The sequence below is a fragment of the Thalassophryne amazonica genome, chromosome 9 (genome assembly GCF_902500255.1).
Source record: "Thalassophryne amazonica chromosome 9, fThaAma1.1, whole genome shotgun sequence".
NCBI classification, from domain to species: Eukaryota; Metazoa; Chordata; class Actinopteri; order Batrachoidiformes; family Batrachoididae; genus Thalassophryne; species Thalassophryne amazonica.
In genome coordinates this window covers 76,141,032-76,160,724 of record NC_047111.1, presented here as the reverse complement: position 1 = coordinate 76,160,724, position 19,693 = coordinate 76,141,032, and the positions used below count along the sequence as shown (strand labels likewise).

The following is a 19,693-nucleotide window of genomic DNA, read 5'->3' as shown; positions in this document are numbered from 1 at the left end:
TTTGTCCACTAATTCCTGTAGTTACTAGGAACCAGTCATCTGCCTTCATGTCTTTTGTGCCTTGTACGGACACCCCCTTTGCTTGTATGGACACCCCCTTTGACGTACTTAAGTCGGTCAATATTGGTTGCTGTACTCTATCTGTTTCACAGAGGAAGAAATGGAAATACGGATCTTTCCCTTGTTTGTATACCCAAAGGAGGAACAACCAACAGTCTCCCTCTATATCAGGTGGGAATATGGTTCCTTTTTCTGTGGTATTCACCACTATAGACAGCTTATCATCTGTTTGATACATTTTGAGACTTTGACTCTGGTACTTAGCCCACTCGGTTTGTGCCCATCTTGGTGTCCATCTACTCCATTCATCGGCTACCAACGTTTCCCATCTCCTATCTTGTTGATCGTTGGTCATATACCATGAGAAACTATTTCCGTAATTAGTCCCTCTGTCACCATCCGGCATTCCATGGATAAGAGCACTATATGGTACAGAGATGATCACAGAAGTATTTCTAGGAATGCAGGCCTGTACACCAAATCGGTATGCATTATTCCCATCACAGCTATGTACTGTGGCATTGATTATCGGACTGGGGTCTTTGTTACTTCTTTTTGGTCTCTGCAATCTGCGGATGTGATCCTTATTATCATGTCCCGTGCTCATGGCTTTTAATAATAATCCCAATTCAAAAAAGAAAAGTAGCATAACAAGGACTGTCCGTGGGGTCCAGAAACCCCCTTTCTTTTTATCTTTTTCTTTCGCCATTTCTGCACACTACAGCACACCTATGTTCAGAACAGTGGCTTCTTAATGTCTTCTGCTAGCTTTCGTGTCTAACCTGGATCTTAACACCAAGCTCACACACTATTACTAGTCTTGTCCTACTGTTCTTACTGTTTGTCTGTGTCTGCAGAAATGACTTTCTTACAGTGAGTTAAATGAATCCATGTACTTCTTTCCCCAATTTTCAAAGCTGTGGGTGTTGTGAGTAGTACTTGATAGGGCCCTTCCCATTTAGGTGAATGCCAGTGTTTTCTCTTGATGCTTCTTATCAACACCCAGTCTCCAGGTACCACTTTAGGGTCCTCCTGTGGAGAAATGGGATCATCAGTGTTTGGAACTCTCCCTCGTTGTCCTTCTAACATTTTTCTCATGTAATCCGCCAAATTGGCTTCCTCAGGTACATCCCAAATTTGTCCATAATATGGCAATCGATATTTTCTGCCAAACAATGTTTCATACGGTGTCAACCCCATGGTACTAGTTATGTTTATATACATTTTTACCAAATCTACACAATGTGTCCATGGTCTGCCTGTTTCCTCCATTGTCTTTCTAAGTCTGTTTTTTACTGTTCCATTCATCCTTTCCACTAATCCGGCGCTTTGTGGATGATAAGCACAATGATTTTTGAGATTAACCTGTAGTGCTTCTCCTACGTATTGCACTATTGCATTAACAAAATGCGCTCCGTTATCTGAATAGACTGTTTCTGGTATTCCAAATCGTGGGATGATGTCTTTGCATAATGCTTTAGCCACTGTAAGTGAATCTGCATGTTTTGTAGGGAACAATTCTACCCATTTTGAGAAGGCATCAATTATGACTAAACAAAATTCCTTCCCTTCATGTTTACTCAGCTGTATATAATCCATATGAATCACTTGAAAGGGATATTGTGGTGTTGGAAATTTACCTCTTTGGGGTCTCAAATTGCCTTGTGAGTTGTGTTTTGCACATATCATGCATGCTCTACAATGCTGTTTTGCATATGCATCGAACCCATAAAGACAAAAAATAGATTGCAATTGCGATATCATACCCCCTGATGAGACATGCGTCACGCCATGGCTCATAATAGCTGCCCATTTAAACATATTTTTTGGCAATATGGGTTTCTTTTGTGGTCATACGTACAAGTCATTTGCATACGTAGCGCCTTTAGCCATCCACATTTGTTTTTCTCTGTCTGTTGCCTGCTGTTGCATGTCAGCAAGCAGTGTACGACCTATATACAAATCTGGAGTTGTTTCCTGTATAACAAAAATAGAAGAAGCTGCTGCTGCCTCTTTTGCTACTCTGTCAGCAAAATCATTTCCTTTTGAAACACTGTCAGAGCCTTTAGTGTGAGCCGCACATTTGCATATAGCAATTTGTTGAGGCAACTTCACAGCTTGCAGTAGGGCAGTTAGGAGAGTGGCATGAGTCACTGGCTTTCCAGATGATGTCACCATTCCACGCTCCTCCCACAGTTTTGCAAACACATGCACTGTGCTGAAAGCGTACTGGCTGTCTGTATAAATTGATACGGCCGTACCTTGAAACAGATAGCAAGCTGCAGTTAAAGCAACTAATTCAGCTGCTTGTGCTGAAAATGACGATGGCAATGAAGCAGAATCTAATACTTCTGAATTTGTGACGACAGCATATCCAGATTGTGTTTGTCCATAAGCATTTTTGGTGGAAGAACCATCCACATACACGATTGTACTGTTTGGGATGGGTGTGTCCCGGAGGTCTGGGCGTGCTTTTGTACAAACTGTTGCTACATCAAGACAATTGTGCGGCTCACCATCCTCAGGTAAAGGTATCAATGTGGAGGGATTCAATGTTGTACATCGCTCTATCGTAAGGTGTGGTTGTGATAATAGCAAGGACATGCACGAAAGATGTCTTGCTGGGGACAAAAGGCTCATGTTTGTCTGCAACAAAAGTGCAGAGACTGCATGTGGAACTTTCAATGTCAGCTGATGGAATAGAACAACATTACTGCTACTTTGAACAGCCATAGAGGCTGCAACAACAGCCTGTACGCATGGTGGTAAAGCACTTGCTACTGCATCCAATTTAGATGAGTAGCAGGCAACTGGCCTCAATTTTGAGCCATACACTTGAACCAAAACACTAGTCATGAACTTATTCTTACAATCAACTGTTTGAGTAAATGGTTTACTATAATCTGGTAGTGCCAAAACTGTGGATGACACTAATGTTTGTTTTACTTTTACAAAGGCTTCCTCAGCATCTTTGTTCCATTCCAACACGGTTGACATTGAAATATCATCTTTGTACATCAAATCAGAAAGTGGACTAGTCAACTCTGCATAGCAAGGAATCCATGCCCTGCAGTAATTTGTCAATCCAAGAAATGACATCATCTGCTTTTTGGTTTGTGGTTTTGGAGCGTGCAAAATTGCTTCCTTCCTATCAGACAGGATCGTGCGCCCTGTGGCTGATAACACATGTCCTAAATATTTTACTTTATCCCTACACAACTGAACTTTGTTTCTACTCACTCTGTGGCCATTGTCAAATAAGAAACATAATAATGCTACTGTGTCAGTTATGCAGTTGTCCCGTGTGTCAGAGGCAATCAGAATGTCATCGACATACACTAATAGTTGGCTATCTGCCGGTGGAACGAAATTGGCTAAACATGCTGACATGACTTGAGAATAAATAGTTGGACTCTCTGCGTAACCCTGCGGTAATCTGGTGAATGTATATCGTTGTCCTTTAAAGGTAAAAGCAAACCAGAATTGACTATCTGGGTGTACTGGCACAGAGAAAAATGCATTACTTATGTCAATTACTGAGAAACTATTAGAATTTGGTCTCAGCGAATTTAACAAGGTGTGTGGATCTGGGACACATGGTGCTCTTTTAATCACAGCAGCATTTACTGCCTGCAGATCTTGAATCATTCTCCACCCCACTGAGGGCGGAGCCTTTTTCACAGGAAATATGGGTGTGTTACATGGTGAATCTGGACATGGCACTATTACTCCTGCTGTTAATAAATCCTCTATTACTGGCCTGATTCCTTCAATTGCATCAGGTTTCAATGGATACTGTCTTACACATGGTCTGTATTCTGTTTTTTGCCTTATAACTACAGGTTGTGCATTTTTTATCAGTCCTACGTCTGAAGGACCTGTTGTCCACAATCCTGATGGTACAGAAGAGAGAAGATCATCTTCTTCAGGACTCAACTGAAACACTCAGGATTGTGAAGTGGACACATCAATGTGTGTTCCAGCTGTCAGCACCAATGAGACATTAACTGGCACTTTATACAATTTAGTTGATGGACTGAACTCCGTTCGTGGTCCAACTCTGCTCCAATCAGAGGCTGACAAAGCTGTTATGACTGTCAGTCCCAATTCTTGCCATTCTGTCAAATATGGCTTACAAAGTGACATATGTAATGGCATACCTGTGAATCTCAATTTTGATACATCTTCAGAGGCGCCTGTTACTGTTATGACAGCTGTTGAGTTGCCATCATGAATCAAATCGGTCATTGTCAGTTTCACAGGTGAAACATTTTTCAATTTAGTTTCATAGTCACCATCCGGACCTGGAGGATCTTTATGCCACATTGTGACATGCAGGTCAGGTGGTGACATCTGTTGTTCAGGATTTTTTAGTAGGGCTGTCGCTTGCAAGACGACATCTTTACCCCATCCTGCAGCATCTTCTTCTGAGATGTCAAATGTATAGTAATAATGGAATGTGGGGTCAGCGCTTTCTTCTCTTACCATGTTAACGCCTCCTGTGCGTTCAACAACTAATTTCCCTTGTTCCACAATTATGGACAAGCCCAATGCAGTCAATCCGTCTCGTCCTAGGAGGTTAACTGGACATTGTGGCATGCTCAACACTGACATAGTACACGTCAGGCCAAATGGATCTGTCAACGTTATGGGTTTGGTGATAGGGACGTCTGATGGTTGTCCATTTGCAGAGCGAACCCTAAAGATTTCGTTGCTTAATTGATGGACAGGTATGTTGTCATTACATGTGGTTCTACATGCTCCTGTATCACAAAGGAATGTCACTGGTCGTCCATTTACCAACAAAGTCACTTCTGGTTTTGGTACCGGATTTCCCAGCAAGGCACACAGATCCATATCACAATCAGACTGCCTATCTGATGTGGAATCATGGATTATGGATTCTAGTCATTGTGGATACTGTGGCTGCGGAGGATTATTCCGTTGTGGAATTCCTCCTGCTGCTCCCTCAGTAGGTGGATTCGGACAATTTCTATACATATGTCCCTCTCTTCCACAGTTCCAACAAATCAGGGGACCACGTGGTGGCCCTCCCTGTCTGGGCTGCTGTTGTGGTTGCCATGGTCCTTGACGTTGTGGCTGTCCACCTTGTCTATTTTGCCATGGCTTTTTGGGGCGTTTGCACTGCTTCTGCTGTCTTAAGTTACCCTGCTGGTAATATATTTCATCATCTCCATGTGCTACATACACTCCTTTGTCGCTGTTTCTTGTCTTTTTCTGCTTTAAGACTTCTTCTGCATGACAGCAGTGTGTATGTGTGTCTTCCAATGTGCCTGTAGGCAATCCAATCCAATGTTTCTGTATCCAAGCTTTTATATCCTTATTGGAATGTTGGATCAGAGCGTTTTTCAATTGTTGTTCATACACAGGTGTTTCTGGCAATATGCCACTATGGACCCTAAACACATTCTCAAATCTGCACCTAAACTCTGTCCATGGCTCTCCTTCTTTCTGAGTTGTCCTGGTAATTTCAGTATAGTTTATCTTTGGTCCTAACACTCCTTTTGCACGTGTAATCATAGCTTCCACTCTTGTTTTCAAGACTAGATCATCATGTGTCAGTGGTACGCCTTGTTGATCTGCAGGATTCCAGTCTCCACGTACCTGACTCCATTTAGGGCCACATGCTTTCATCCACACCTGTTGGACTTCAGGTCCATTAAGGTGGTAAGATGTTCTAATGTTTTCTATATCCTGCATAAATCCCTCAATGTCGACATGTGGTGATGGTATCATGTCGACTGCTGCTTTGATATCATCAGCATTCCATGTCCGATAAACGAGCATGGTTGGTAGCTGTCCTGCTGTTTCTGCACGAGGATTTGGTACTTCTATCATAGGATAGGCACCTCCCTGATCACTATGTTCCACCATGGGAGGGGCTGTAGGCACTTTTGCTTGACTGCGTGTTTGTGGTTTTTCTGGTTTTTCTCTTTTTACCTTAGGTTTTACTGCCAAATCATACTGTGGTGGCGGTACATCGTCATCCTCTGGTAGAGGAGATAAAGGTCTCTTTGCCACCGACGGTCCAGCCGGCGGTGGTTGTTGAGGCTGTTCTGGTTCTCTGTGCTGAATTATCACATCTTCTTCTGCCTTACCTACAGCTTTCTTTTTTCTTGCTTTCTCTAATCGTCGCTTCTCTGCTCCCTTCTGTCTGTTCTCTGCTTCTTCCTCCCAAAATGCCACTAAATCTGCCCCTACTTTCTGCATCTTTTTCTCATCACCTTTATGTTCCCGTTCTAACTCCTTCTTCAGCTTCTGTATACTGATCAGGTTCAGTCGTCCGTCAAAGTCATGTTTATTTATCCAGGTCTCCAATTTCTTTGTTGCTTTTGGATTTTTTGCCTCCATAAATTTCCAGTCGTCAGTTGATAAATTTTCCTTATTTTTAGACGTCTTACCCCCCATTTTTATTATCCCTTGTTATAATTTGGACTTCAGACGGGGGCACACCTAGGGTGTTCTAAATCTGAAGTTTTCACACTTTCTTTGGACGTGACAATTAATTTGCCGTCGTGTGGTTGATTCCTTTCACCTCCCCGTAGGAAGCGGAATCACTTGCCTCTGCTTCCACACGCACGGTTGTCACTAACGTTGTCCAAAGTATTACACACACACAGTTTTCACACAGTTATTTACACTTGCGCAAAACACTATTTACACATAGAAACACTCCTAATAATTGTACGCGCATTCTTATGTCAGGGGAGCTCACCCTCCTGTGAAATTTAACTAATGTCCTGCATTAGGGGACTCCGCCGTCCCTGCCAAATTTAACTACTTTTTACAGTGCACGTATTTCTACCCGGGATTTCCTTTACGTATTAAAACAGAGGAGTCCGTATCCTCCTTCCGGAATTTAACTACTTGCGTCCCTCGCAACCGTAGAGGAGTCCGCCCTCCTTACAGAGTTTAACTGCTTTGCATTAACAGACGATTCTGTATCATCGCTTACGGAGTTTAACTGTTTTATGTGATCACTTTTATCCCCTACCGGTACGCGTATATAAACAGAGGAGTCCGCACCCTCCTTACAGAGTTTAACTGCTTTGCATTAACAGATGATTCTGTATCATCGCTTGCGGAATTTAACTGTTTATGTGATCTGATCACCACTCACTCAGTACTATTTACAAAGAAATTCTACTCACTGACTCGACTTCCTGTCTGTCTTCTTCGGGAAAATCTCGTCAACCAGACGATGCCAACGGTGGCCGACAATTGCAGACACGATCAATCGATCGATCAGACCTTGGCCAAGGATTTACGTCTGGACTTGACGACCTCCGCTGGACACCTCCGGTGTTGTTGAGATCCCGGACGAGCCCCCAGTCAATGTTGGGTATTTTCTCCTCCAAACATTTTTAAACCTTTAACAAGACAAACAGAGTCAAGAAACACCAGTGAGACAGAAAGTCAAATATTACGCGCGGAGTGCGGCCAGGCTGTACACCAAGGCTACACTAAAGTCTGGCCTGCTTTTCCGCTCTTTTTATTAAGAGACGCCCTCATCACATAAACAAGAAACTTGTCCTAAGGGTGGGGGTAATGACGCAAGACAAGTTTCTTCCCATAACATAAACGCATACGTCAAGTGCAGCTGTAAGGAAGAACACTTCAGGTCAGCACATCTCGTTCGTCTGTTGCAGTTATCAGCTGTTTTGCATCCGCCCGGAACACTAAGCATCACAATCAATCAAAATTCAACCTTCAGTTCTTTTACTCCCAGTCGTTAGCGGCTACGAAAACAAAGTTATGTTATAACAATAAGTACATCCAGTCCTTCATTCCCAGTTCAGATTGACCCCAGAGTGCTAAAACGAAATTGAATTCTCAGGATTGCATTAAGACAGGTGCAAAACAGCACATCTCCGTTCTCATGAGAAAGAAGACAAAGCTAAAACAAGGTTGAATAACACGTACGTTCTCAGGGTGAAGTGCAAAACAGCACAACACCGTTCTCATGAGAAAGAAGACAAAGCTAAACAAGGTTGAATAACACATACATTCTCAGGGTGAAGTGCAAAACAGCACAACACCGTTCTCATGAGAAAGAAGACAAATGTACAAACGTTTAACAGTGATAACATATATACAAAATCTTTAACATGATGGTTGGTTGGTCAGAGTCATTTAGCACAGTTTTTGAATTTTTGAAGATCTTCTTATGTGACTAACAGCTGTCAGTGGCTTGCCTGTTAATGCATGTCTAACGGAATTCCCATAGTTTTCCATTAACTCTGAACACAGTCTTTGCTGCCTCCTCAGGGACAAAACTGAAATGCAAAGTGCAGGATTTTACTTAATTGTCAGCATTTGCATGTTTCAGAGGAAACACATGAAAATATGGATTGTACTTAACAGTTTTCTATTTTTTTATTTTATGTATTTACTTATTTATTTTAAATTAAAGAGACTCCAGTATTTGTCAACCTGAATTCTATTTTTAGATATTTTTCTTCATTCATCTTTTTACTCAGGACAAAAGCATTTTTCATTGATGCAGGATTGATGTAGAACACAAACATCGTCACAAGCTAAATGGTTACATGAAGAAATTGTACAGAGCTCATTCCTTCATTGGTAATCAACTTACAGTGGTCTGAGAGTCCTTCAGCTGCCTTTTGGCAAACTCCAGGCAGGCTGCCATGTGCCTTTTACTAAGGAGTGGCTTCCGTCTGGCCACTCTGCCATACAGGCCTGATTGGTGGATTTCTGCAGAGATGTTTGTCCTTCTGGAAGTTTTTGCTCTCTCCACAGAGGAATGCTGGAGTTCTGACAGAGTGAACATCAGGTTCTTGGTCACCTCCCTGACTAAGACCCTTCCTTGATTGCTTAGTTTAGATGGGTGGCCAGCTCTTGGAAGAGTCCTGATGGATCCGAACTTCTTCCATTTACAGATGATGGAGGCCACTGTGCTCATTGTGATGTTCAAAGCAGCCAAAATGTTTCTGTTCCCTTCCCCAAATTTGTGCCTCCAGACAATCTTGTCTTGGAGGTCTACAGACAATTCCTTTGACTTCATGCTTGGTTAGTGCTCTGACATGCACTGTCAACTATGGGACCTTATATGTAGACAGGTGTGTGCCTTGTTATGTCCAGTCAACTGAATTTATCCCAGGTGGACTCCAATTCATCTGTAGAAACATCTCAAGGATGATCAGTGGAAACAGGATGCACCACCTGATCTCAATTTTGGGCTTCATGGCAAAAGCTGTGAATACTTACATACATGTGATTTCTTAGTTTATATATATATATATATATATATATACAACCCCTGGCAAAAATTATGGAATCACCGGCCTTGGTGGATGTTCATTCAGTTGTTTAATTTTGTAAAAAAAAAGCAGATCACAGACATGACACAAAACTAAAGTCATTTCAAATGGCAACTTTCTGGCTTTAAGAAACACTATAAGAAATCAGGAAAAAGAATTGTGGCAGTCAGTAACGGTTACTTTTTTAGACCAAGCAGAGGGAAAAAAATATGGAATCATGAAATTCAAAAGAACGCTCCAACACATCACTAGTATTTTGTTGCACCACCTCTGGCTTTTACGTATAACAGCTTGCAGTCTCTGAGGCATGGACTTAATGAGTGACAAACAGTACTCTTCATCAATCTGGCTCCAACTTTCTCTGATTGCTGTTGCCAGATCAGCTTTGCAGGTTGGAACCTTGTTATGGACCATTTTCTTCAACTTCCACCAAAGATTTTCAATTGGATTAAGATCCGGACTATTTGCAGGCCATGACATTGACCCTATGTGTCTTTTTGCAAGGAATGTTTTCACAGTTTTTGCTCTGTGGCAAGATGCATTATCATCTTGAAAAATTATTTCATCATCCCCAAACATCCTTTCAATTGATGGGATAAGAAAAGTGTCCAAAATATCAACGTAAACTTGTGCATTTATTGATGATGTAATGACAGCCATCTCCCCAGTGCCTTTACCTGACATGCAGCCCCATATCATCAATGAATGTGGAAATTTACATGTTCTCTTCAGGCAGTCATCTTTATAAATCTCATTGGAACAGCATCAAACAAAAGTTCCAGCATCATCACCTTGCCCAATGCAGATTCGAGATTCATCACTGAATATGACTTTCATCCAGTCATCCACAGTCCACGATTGCTTTTCCTTAGCCCATTGTAACCTTGTTTTTTTCTGTTTAGGTGTTAATGATGGCTTTCATTTAGCTTTTCTGTATGTAGGTGGTTTCTTACAGTTCGGTCACAGACATTGACTCCAGTTTCCTCCCATTCGTTCCTCATTTGTTTTGTTGTGCATTTTTTATTTTTGAGACATATTGCTTTAAATTTTCTGTCTTGACGCTTTGATGTCTTCCTTGGTCTACCAGTATGTTTGCCTTTAACAACCTTCCCATGTTGTTTGTATTTGGTCCAGAGTTTAGACACAGCTGACTGTGAACAACCAACATCTTTTGCAACATTGCGTGATGATTTACCCTCTTTTAAGAGTTTGATAATCCTCTTCTTTGTTTCAATTGACATCTCTCGTGTTGGAGCCATGATTCATGTCAGTCCGCTTGGTGCAACAGCTCTCCAAGGTGTGATCACTCCTTTTTAGATGCAGACTAATGAGCAGATCTGATTTGATGCAGTTGTTAGTTTTGGGGATGAAAATTTACAGGGTGATTCCATAATTTTTTCCTCAGAATTGAGTGATTCCATATTTTTTTCCCTCTGCTTGGTCTAAAAAAGTAACCGTTACTGACTGCCACAATTTTTTTTCCTGATTTCTTATAGTGTTTCTTAAAGCCAGAAAGTTGCCATTTGAAATGACTTTAGTTTTGTGTCATGTCTGTGATCTGCTTTTTTTCTACAAAATTAAACAACTGAATGAACATCCTCTGAGGCCAGTGATTCCATAATTTTTGCCAGGGGTTGTATATAAAACTAAGAAATCACATGTACATAAGTATTCTGGGTGCACTTTAAATCATTACTGCACTGATTAAAATTGTTTTGACCTGAGTGAAAAGATTGACTCAACACTTGAAACTGCAATCAAAATTGAAAAGTACCACAGTTGCCCTTTAAAGGAAATACAAAACAGGCTTTAAGGTGTGTGTGTGTGTGTGTGTGTGTGTGAAAATCTTTCAGAAGCTTTTATTGTCACATTGTTCTGCAGTAAAATTCAACCTTTAAAAGAAAGCCAAGTTCAAGAATTGTACATTGAGCTCCTTTTGTGATAAATTCGCTCTTCACAGGTAATAATGTTGAAGATGTTTTATTAAATTTCCCTTCTTAAATTCACCTTCTCTCATTTCTGCAGGTGGTGTTTTGTGTTTTTCTGCATTCTTATTCTTGATACTTTGCTCTCACAGAGGTACATGTATACTACGAACGAATATGTCAATAAAAGTGTCAGTCGCGAATCTGGAAACAAATGTGTGTAGCGATGCCGACTACGCATCTGAAGTTGTATATATCATGTTTCTAAAAACAACACTGGTGCACCTCTGCGTTTGTGATCAATAAATCTATGGACTATTGTTCATGCAGCAGTGCAAAGTGCATGCTGAGGTCTTCTGACTGTTCTGGTGTTGCGCTGCAGGGAGGAAAGTGGCGGTTTAGACTCTTGAGGCTGTCCCCGGATGGTGGGCTTCTCAAAAGCACTGAACTGTTTGCAGAATGTACCTTGAAGGATGTGAAATATTCTCCTCTTTTGTGCTGTTTTTTTCTTTTAATCTCACCATCTCACTCTCTCTCTCACCAGATTGTATCAGGATAGACTGTAATCTCAGTAAGTGTCTCCTATGATTATTTACTGTATGATGACTTGCTGTAGCTTAATCATATGCCTCTTGCTGTATTCCCTCACTGAAACTAAACATGGTTAATTTATTCTGGCCCACAGTTCTCTTTGTTTACTGTTGCAGCTCACACACATCCTTACAAAGATAAGACAGAGTTCACCTTCTGTTGGCAATAATTGGATCTTTTTGCAAATAGATTTCTCATTTTCACTATGTAATAATGCCGCAATGTAAATGGAACATAGTTTTGTGTACAATGGCCTGTTGTACAATACTCTTCCAATTAAACAAGCAGTCATTTGTCTGACTCATTTGCTCACACAAATGATAACTAGTGACAACTGAAGTGCAATAATCCAAATTATCTGCAGAGAGAATAATGAGTGCTCAGCTTCTCAGTAATAGAAATTGTTTAATTTTATTGACAGGTGATCACACGACAGAAACAGAGCTATATTATTAACTAAAAGTCTGTCTTGATGTGTGAATATTTTATTATTGAGATCACCCCCAACAATAAAATAAAATACAGAAATAGTTTAATTTTATGAGCAGGTGATCACACGACAGAAACAGATTGTCAGTTATAGTGAGTCATGACCATTTTTAGACAGTACCTGTGAGAAAACATGATTTTTAAGCATTGTAGGCTGCAAATACTGTTTAAACTTGTCAAATAATTTATTAAAATCCTCACAATTTGGAGTCTTCTCAGATAGCCAGTTTGAATCTGTTTGTCATTCGCTGCTAGTTACACATTATATCTCATTTAAAACCTATTTTAAATACCATAAGCCATCATTATTGAAGAATTCAAACCACCAACAATGATTTGTCTTAAAATGATTTAAAACATGTTGAAGTGGTTTAAATTCTATTGACCTTGGTGTATGACAACTTGAATCCAATTAAAAGCTGTTTCTTTTAACAAAAATGGAGCAAATCATCATATTTGAGAAGTTGGAAAAAATGAAGTTTAACTTTTTAAAAAATAACCAATGAGGTAATGATTTAGTGCCATCTAGTGGTAAGGTTGCAGATTGCCTCATAATATTGTTTCCCTTCACTTTTTTCTTCTTTGGCGCAGTGTGGATTCATGTCACCTCACCTTCTCTTGGGATCCTCCATTTATCAAAAATGAGGGTTCACAAACTTGTTAGCCAAATTGATTAATAAAGTCATCTATCCAGCCATCTAACTTAGATTGCCAGAAGTTTGTTGCCGCAAATTCTCCCTAGACACTAAAGCAATGTATCCTAAAACCAACTTTCAAAATATGGATCTTTAAGAAAGTAAATATTTCTGAGTCTGTCGCTTTAAATAAAAAGGAGCTGCTGCTTGTCTCGCCTCCTTTGGGTCAGAGGTCCGAACAATGTAACACCGGAGCAGTACACAGGCAGAGTTCAGATAAGGATTTCTGTGACATATGTCACAGAAGTTTAAAACAAGTCATTGCAACACTAAATGTGACTTATAGCAGAGTCGTTTCAGCAGGCATAGAACTGTGTAACTTCAAGGGTGGAACATTAAACTACAAATATTTAACTTTAAAAGTTATACCAAAAAGAAAATGGTACAGTCAGACCTAAAGATAATCAAAATAACGATTTTCTGTCCTGTCAAATGACAAATTGTTTTAGCTCAGATGTAAATTGCATATTGCATATTATTATTCTTTGTGATGCCATTAAAATGTGTTGTTGTTGCCATAAGGCCTCACACAGTGTGGGAGAAAATACGCTGAAAGAAAATTATACAAATGTGCTATCAATTTGAGAGGGAATAGAGTGAATTAATCTGTAAAATCACTATAATGCTTCCACATGAAAAATGAAATAATGCAAAAACCCCAGGCTGAGAAGTGTTACATTTTCATGAACTGTGGGGTACGGCCTCAGTCCAATACTTTTTCATCAGATGTGGAGTGTCTGAGTGAGTGAACACATTCTCATTGATTAAAAGACATGAGGAAGCCAAAGGCTCATTTTTCCAATCTGTTAAAAAGAACAGTTTTTGTGGTATTCTGTAGTGGTGTGAAATGGAACATTACTGCAGGCTGAGGCGTGACGGTGAGTGAATATAGTACGCGGATAGTTTCTTTCACCTGATAGTGAAGAAAGGAGCCTTTTAAATTTTGCTGCAGATTACAGCAATGAGATGAGCGGATAAAAGCGTGAACAGCTCTCAGATCCGGATCATCAGAGGAAGACACGACGGTCTCCCCGATTCTCTCGTTTTAAAGACTGATCACTTAATTTTCAGGTTCCCAAACTGAATGCACAAGAGCCGAGGAACCAACTGCAACAACTGTTCATCAAGTCTCTCACATTTTGATATTTAAGCATATAAAATGCCATCGTAAACAGCCCACATTCCCTATTGTGTATCATGTGCAGTACATAAATCTGAGGAACATTCATCAAAAAGTGTCACATTACTATGCGCATGATGAGTGATGTATTACAATTTCTTTTTTTTCCCCCTCTAAGGTGTGTGTGTGTGTGTGTGTGTGTGTGTGTGTGTGTGTGTGTGTGTGTGTGTGTGTGTGTGTGTGTGTGTGTGTGTGTGTGTGTGTGGAGTTAAATAAGAGGATAAAATATTTTGTTGCACGCAAATGAACATTTAATCAAATAACAGAGATCAATTATATGTTGAAAATGCATTTTATGGCTGATGGATTTGGATTTATGTTTCTTTTTTGATTGTTTTTAACATGAACGCCTTTGAAATGTATCTAATTATATTTTCTACCAGCAGATGGCAGTGTCCCATCATGTACTCACACTCACTCATCTTCGGTTCTACTTTTAATGGAATTATTAATTTAGTTCAGCTCAAAAAATGAAGCCCAAAGCTGAGTTCCAGAGGGCTTCATGGAATACAGAAAGTATCATATAGATCAAATCAAATCAAGTCAATTTTATTTATATAGCGCCAAATCACAACAAACAGTTGCCCCAAGGCACTTTATATTGTAAGGCAAAGCCATACAATAATTACAGAAAAACCCCAACGGTCAAAACGACCCCTGTGAGCAAGCACTTGGTGACAGTGGGAAGGAAAAACTCCCTTTTAACAGGAAGAAACCTCCAGCAGAACCAGGCTCAGGGAGGGGCAGTCTTCTGCTGGGACTGGTTGGGGCTGAGGGAGAGAACCAGGAAAAAGACATGCTGTGGAGGGGATCAGAGATCAATCACTAATGATTAAATGCAGAGTGGTGCATACAGAGCCAAAAGAGAAAGAAACACTCAGTGCATCATGGGAACCCCCCAGCAGTCTAAGTCTATAGCAGCATAACTAAGGGATGGTTCAGGGTCACCTGATCCAGCCCTAACTATAAGCTTTAGCAAAAAGGAAAGTTTTAAGCCTAATCTTAAAAGTAGAGAGGGTGTCTGTCTCCCTGATCCGAATTGGGAGCTGGTTCCAGAGGAGAGGAGCCTGAAAGCTGAAGGCTCTGCCTCCCATTCTACTCTTACAAACCCTAGGAACTACAAGTAAGCCTGCAGTCTGACAGTGAAGCGCTCTATTGGGGTGATATGGTACTATGAGGTCCCTAAGATAAGATGGGACCTGATTATTCAAAACCTTATAAGTAAGAAGAATAATTTTAAATTCTATTCTAGAATTAACAGGAAGCCAATGAAGAGAGGTCAATATGGGTGAGATATGCTCTCTCCTTCTAGTCCCTGTCAGTACTCTAGCTGCAACATTTTGAATTAACTGAAGGCTTTTCAGGTCTAACAGAACAAGTACAGATGAGTCCACTGTCTGAGGCCATAAGAAGATCATTTGTAACCTTCACTAATGCTGTTTCTGTACTATGATGAATTCTGAAACCTGACTGAAACTCTTCAAATAGATCATTCCTCTGCAGATCAGTTAGCTGTTTTACAACTACCCTTTCAAGAATTTTTGAGAGAAAAGGAAGGTTGGAGATTGGCCTATAATTAGCTAAGATAGCTGGGTCAAGTGATGGCTTTTTAAGTAATGGTTTAATTACTGCCACCTTAAAAGCCTGTGGTACATAGCCAACTAATAAAGATAGATTGATCATATTTAAGATCGAAGCATTATTTAATGGTAGGGCTTCCTTGAGCAACCTGGTAGGAATGGGGTCTAATAGACATGTTGATGGTTTGGAGGAAGTAACTAATGAAAATAACTCAGACAGAACAATCGGAGAGAAAGAGTCTAACCAAATACCAGCATCACTGAAAGCAGCCAAAGACAACGATATGTCTTTGGGATGGTTATGAGTAATTTTTTCACTAATAGTTAAAATTTTATTAGCAAAGAAAGTCATGAAGTCATTACTAGTTAAAGTTAAAGGAATACTCAGCTCAATAGAGCTCTTACTCTTTGTCAGCCTGGCTACAGTGCTGAAAAGAAACCTGGGGTTGTTCTTATTTTCTTCAATTAGTGATGAGTAGTAAGATGTCCTAGCTTTACGGAGGGCTTTTTTATAGAGCAACAGACTCTTTTTCCAGGCTAAGTGAAGATCTTCTAAATTAGTGAGACGCCATTTCCTCTCCAACTTACGGGTTATCTGCTTTAAGCTGCGACTTTGTGAGTTATACCACGAAGTCAGGCACTTCTGATTTAAGGCTCTCTTTTTCAGAGGAGCTACAGCATCCAAAGTTGTCCTCAATGAGGATATAAAACTATTGACGAGATAATCTATCTCACTCACAGAGTTTAGGTAGCTACTCTGCCCTGTGTTGGTATATGGCATTGGAGAACATAAAGAAGGAATCATATCCTTAAACCTAGTTACAGCACTTTCTGAAAGACTTCTAGTGTAATGAAACTTATTCCCCACTGCTGGGTATTCCATCAGAGTAAATGTAAATGTTATTAAGAAATGATCAGACAGAAGGGGGTTTTCAGGGAATACTGTTAAGTCTTCAATTTCCATACCATAAGTCAGAACAAAATCTAAGGTATGATTAAAGTGGTGGATGGACTCATTTACATTTTGAGCAAAGCCAATCGAGTCTAACAATAGATTAACTAACAGGGACTTAGAAGAGAGAGACCTAATGTTTAATAGACCACATTTAACTGTTTTAGTCTGTGGTGCAGTTGAAGGTGCTATATTATTTTTTCTTTTTGAATTTTTATGCTTAAATAGATTTTTGCTGGTTATTGGTGGTCTGGGAGCAGGCACCGTCTCTACGGGGATGGGGTATTGGGGGGATGGCAGGGGGACAGAAGCTGCAGAGAGGTGTGTAAGACTACAACTCTGCTTCCTGGTCCCAACCCTGGATAGTCACGGTTTGGAGGATTTAAGAAAATTGGCCAGATTTCTAGAAATGAGAGCTGCTCCATCCAAAGTGGGATGGATGCCGTCTCTCCTAACAAGACCAGGTTTTCCCCAGAAGCTTTGCCAATTATCTATGAAGCCCACCTCATTTTTTGGACACCACTCAGACAGCCAGCAATTCAAGGAGAACATGCGGCTAAACATGTCACTCCCGGTCCGATTGGGGAGAGGCCCAGAGAAAACAACAGAGTCCGACATTGTTTTTGCAAAGTTACACACCAATTCAATATTAATTTTAGTGACCTCCGATTGGTGTAACCGGGTGTTATTACTGCCGACGTGAATTACAGTCTTACCAAATTTACGCTTAGCCTTAGCCAGCAGTTTCAAATTTCCTTCAATGTCGCCTGCTCTGGCCCCCGGAAGACAATTGACTATGGTTGCTGGTGTCATTAACTTCACATTTCTCAAAACAGAGTCGCCAATAACCAGAGTTTGTTCCTCGGCGGGTGTGTCGCCGAGTGGGGAAAAACGGCTAGAGATGTGAACGGGTTGGCGGTGTACACGGGGCTTCTGTTTAGGACTATGCTTCCTCCTCACAGTCACCCAGTCGGCCTGCTTTCCTGGCTGCTCGGGATCTGCTGGAGGGGAACTAACGGCGTCTAAGCTACCTTGGTCCGCACCAACTACAGGGGCCTGGCTAGCTGAAGGATTTTCCAAGGTGCGGAGCCAAGTCTCCAATTCGCCCAGCCTGGCCTCCAAAGCTACGAATAAGCTACACTTATTACAAGTACCATTACTGCTAAAGGAGGCCGAGGAATAACTAAACATTTCACACCCAGAGCAGAAAAGTGCGGGAGAGACAGGAGAAGCCACCATGCTAAACCGGCTAAGAGCTAGTAGCTGCGCTAAGCTAGCGGATTCCTAAAAACACACAAAGTGAATAATGTGTAAATAATTTAGAGGTGATTCAGCAGAGGGAGTGCTTTAGTTAAGGCACGTGAAGATTACACTGTGAAACAAATCGTTATCTAGTTAACTAGATCAATCTAACTGTGCAGATTAAACAGCTAACAGATACAGCAAAACACCACTGTGCTCCGGAACAGGAAGTGATACAATACCGCAGTGAGAGCCAACCACCAGTAGAGGCAGTAGAGAAAATAAGGAGATAAGGCAAGCAAAAAAAATAAAAAAGAAAAAAAGAAATTTAAAATTACAAAATCATGGGTTGTGTAGTATTACAAAAACATAGTGTGAAACATTGACTATAAATTGTATTTTGTGTTTAAACATTTGTTTTTAATGTGATTATGCAATATGCAATTTACACTCAACATGATATAAATGTAACACTTTCATTTTTGCTCACATTTTTGTTCAAGAGTTGAAGTAGAAAATGTAGGACTTCTATGCACACAGAGGGTTTGTTTGCTTTGAATGTTGCAGAGGTGGAAAAGTCCTGCCATGTATTGTTTCTACCTGAGAACATAAAACAGGATTTTTCTCTAATTAATTCATCAACCTGCCTGAAGAGTTGAACTAATTAGAATCAGCTAGTATAGTGGGTGGATGGAACAAATATGTGGGAGGGACTTTTACTTACAAGCATGTTCACCTCTGGAATCTTGTTCATTTTTTTTTTTTTTTAATCTGTGTCATTGAGTTCTTCATCTTCACCAAGATGATCCATCCATGTGCCAGATGCAGCATATCCAGGTTCTGATTAAACCACATGATTGGTGAGAGTCCTTTTATTGCGGCCACAAAAAGGCCTGCATGTCCACTAATCATGCTGTTTAATCAGTATCGTGATTGGCACACTTGCTAGTCAGATGGCTTATCTTAATGGATTTGAGCAAATCTCAAATCACATCAAATCAATTTTATTTATATAGCGCCAAATCACAACAAACAGTCGCCCCAAGGCTCTTTATATTGTAAGGCAAAAGACATACAATAATTACAGAAAAACCCCAACGGTCAAAACGACCCCCTGTGAGCAAGCACTTGGCGACAGTGGGAAGGAAAAACTCCCTTTTAACAGGAAGAAACCTCCAGCAGAACTAGGCTCAGGGAGGGGCAGTCTTCTGCTGGGACTGGTTGGGGCTGAGGGGAGAGAATCAGGAAAAAGACATGCTGTGGAAGAGAGCAGAGATCAATCACTAATGATTAAATGCAGAGTGGTGCATACAGAGCAAAAAGAGAAAGAAACACTCAGTGCATCATGGGAACCCCCCAGCAGTCTAAGTCTATAGCAGCATAACTAAGGGATGGTTCAGGGTCACCTGATCCAGGCCTAACTATAAGCTTTAGCAAAAAGGAAAGTTTTAAGCCTAATCTTAAAAGTAGAGAGGGTGTCTGTCTCCCTGATCCGAATTGGGAGCTGGTTCCAGAGGAGAGGAGCCTGAAAGCTGAAGGCTCTGCCTCCCATTCTACTCTTACAAACCCTAGGAACTACAAGTAAGCCTGCAGTCTGAGAGCGAAGTGCTCTATTGGGGTGATATGGTACTATGAGGTCCCTAAGATAAGATGGGACCTGATTATTCAAAACCTTAT

General features: G+C 40.6%; 1 protein-coding gene across 9 annotated transcripts in view; it reads left to right on the top strand.

Moving 5' to 3' along the window:
* LOC117517424 (neurexin-2-like) overlaps positions 1-19,693 on the top strand; it is a 643,324-nt gene that overhangs the window by 232,225 nt on the left and 391,406 nt on the right. For 6 of the 9 annotated variants that reach the window (XM_034178436.1, XM_034178434.1, XM_034178432.1 and 3 more), the window contains one exon: positions 11,832-11,858. The exons of the other annotated variants lie outside the window; for them this stretch is intronic. In XM_034178436.1, coding sequence (XP_034034327.1) covers positions 11,832-11,858 — 27 coding nt within the window. The remainder of the gene's footprint in view (positions 1-11,831; positions 11,859-19,693) is intronic. 9 annotated transcript variants of the gene reach the window in all.